The 2,333-nt window shown below is 39.0% G+C and overlaps 1 protein-coding gene across 1 annotated transcript; it reads right to left on the bottom strand.

Moving 5' to 3' along the window:
• Positions 1-332: 332 nt before the first annotated feature.
• Positions 333-1,939, bottom strand: LOC143888621 (uncharacterized). The gene is made up of 3 exons (XM_077393060.1): positions 1,691-1,939; positions 999-1,478; positions 333-941 (listed from the first exon to the last, which is right to left on the bottom strand). The coding sequence occupies exons 1-3, from the start codon at positions 1,937-1,939 to the stop codon at positions 333-335; spliced, it is 1,338 nt and encodes a 445-aa protein (XP_077249175.1).
• Between the last annotated feature and the right edge of the window lie 394 nt (positions 1,940-2,333).

The raw sequence follows: 2,333 nt of genomic DNA, 5'->3' as shown, positions 1-2,333 counted from the left end.
TGTTGTAATTACAATCAAACAATGCTGAATCAAACACTTGAATCAACTCAACTCATAGAAGCAAAAATTACACTCACATACAATAACAGTGGGTGCGTGGGTTTTCACTTTTAACTTTTAACTAACAATAGAAAAAAATGTACATACTATAACTTATGTAACTCGGGTCGGGTCGGGTCGGGCCCCTTCAAACCCGGCTCGACCCGAGATTCATGCGGGCTTTTGAATGGTCAACCCGGCTGGACCCGAAACCCATGAAACCTGAACCCAACCCAGGCTATTTTCGGGTTGGGTTGATGCAGGTCGGGTAAAACCCGGCTCGAGTTGCAGCCCTACTTCTCAACATATGGAATCAAGCAATCAACCATAAATTGATCCGACATTCTATTGCGTAATCGATTCTTCAAGATCTTCATGGCAGAAAAGGCCCTCTCAACGGTTGCAGTTGCGACTGGTAAAATTAGTATCAATGTGATGAGCTTGTAAACAAGTGGATACAAGGCATGCTTTCCCTTTTCAACCATTTTTTCAGCAACATCTCTAATTCCTTTCAAATTCACAAAGTGAGTATTGGACCTCATATCAAGAATATATGTTTCAAGTTGGTTGTCTAATTCTTTTGTAGAATACTGAACTTCTGAAAATTCTTTTAGATAAAACTTAGAGAGTCGAATCAACTTCTCTTTATCAAATGCATAAAATGAATCACTTGGATTTAAACATGCCACACATAAAAGCAACTTTGTATTTGCTTCACTGAAACGACTATTGAGCTCTTGAAGTTGCAAGTCTATAACTTGAAAAAACAACTCAACTTGAAAATGGTGCAAGACCGTTCTTTTCTCTACATGCCGTCGCACTCTTCCGGGAACAACATAAGTATCAACCAAGCTAGGGACTTCTATGTCATGTTTGGCACAAAATGAAGAAATGTCATCTAACTAAGAATTCCATCCATTGTCTCGCATCAATTATAGCCGTTGTTTTGATATTCTCACCAATGTCATGGCATTCACAATAACTTGATCCTTCCTTTGCAATGCTTGCAACAATTCATTTGTAATTCCCAATAAACTTATCATCAAATGAAGGGAAAATGCGAATTCAAAAGTTTGCAATGATTTCAAGAGATTATGTGCTTCATGCCTTTGATCTGAACTTAACTTCATATCCTTGACAATAAGATCAAGCACATCAAGAATAGAGGAAAACATATATTCCAAACTAACCAGTGTTCTATAGTGTGAGCTCCAACGTGTATCCCCCCCCCCCCCACGTTTGAGTGTGGTATTTTGATTAAGTCCTTGTCCATTTGAAAGCTCACCATTTTCAAGTGTTTCCTTAATTTTGGCAAGTTGAATCTCCTGAAGAATATCATGGCGCTTACAAGAACCCCTAACCACATTTACTACATTTGTAACTAAAAAAAAGAGATCGGAGATGTTCATATTTTTCTTTGCAACACCAACTAATGCCAACTGTAATTGATGAGCAAAACAATGAATATAATAAGCATATTCATTCTCCTTCAAGATTAGTGCTTTAAGACCAGTAAACTCCTCTTGCATGTTACTTGCCCCATCATATCCTTGACCACGAAGTCTCGATATGCTCAATTTATGCTTGGCCAATAATGCTTCAATTTCTTCCTTAAGGGATGTGGCAGTGGTGTTGGGAACGTGAGTAATACCAAACGCTCAACTACATGCCCAAGTTTATCTACATAACGTATAACTACGGTCATTTGCTCCTTGTTAGAAACATCACAAGCTTCATCAACCAAAATAGCAAACAATGAATCCCCAAGATCTTTAATGATTGAGTTAGTGGTTCCAATTGCACAGGCACTCACTATATCCTTTTGGATATCTGAAGTCACTAGTTTGAGATTCCCAGAACACTTCTCTACACAAACCCTCTTTATATCTTCATTAATCATGGTCATGAACTTCTGTAAGCCCAAGGGTTCCCATGGGTTTAATCATCCACCTTACCTTCTTGTTTTGATGCTAGCAAACCTAAATTGATTAGTCTTTATGGACTAATGTGTTGCTTGTAGTGTTGTGCCTTAGACAGGAACTTGACATGTCATATCGCCATTACACAACTCAACACAATACATGGCTTGCGGATCAAGATGCAAAGGAACCAAAGAGCTTGCACCTACATTGAAGATATCAACCTTGTAAGATGGTCGAACCAAGAGCTCAAGTCAAAGATCCCACAAGCATGCCTAGCAAGTGCCAGTAGGAGCTTGGAGTTGAACAAGCATTGGTGACGACACATCATGGACCATTCAATATGCTCAAGGAATGGAGGATGTCACAAGAGCC

This window comes from Tasmannia lanceolata, unplaced genomic scaffold (assembly GCF_043159265.1).
Source record: "Tasmannia lanceolata isolate RefF3 unplaced genomic scaffold, GAP_Taslan_0.1 ptg000012l, whole genome shotgun sequence".
Lineage (NCBI taxonomy): Eukaryota > Viridiplantae > Streptophyta > Magnoliopsida > Canellales > Winteraceae > Tasmannia > Tasmannia lanceolata.
This window is presented reverse-complemented; position numbering and strand designations above follow the sequence as displayed.

What these genes read in the sequence shown, in the direction of transcription:
- LOC143888621 (XM_077393060.1), bottom strand. Translation starts at nt 1,939, where the DNA reads ATGATTAATGAAGATATAAAGAGGGTTTGTGTAGAGAAGTGTTCTGGG. An exon ending in GGCATGTAGTTGAGCGTTTG is followed by an intron (nt 1,479 to 1,690) that starts GTATTACTCACG and finishes CATCAATTACAG; the next exon opens with TTGGCATTAGTTGGTGTTGC. An exon ending in TTGTGAATGCCATGACATTG is followed by an intron (nt 942 to 998) that starts GTGAGAATATCA and finishes TGGAATTCTTAG; the next exon opens with TTAGATGACATTTCTTCATT.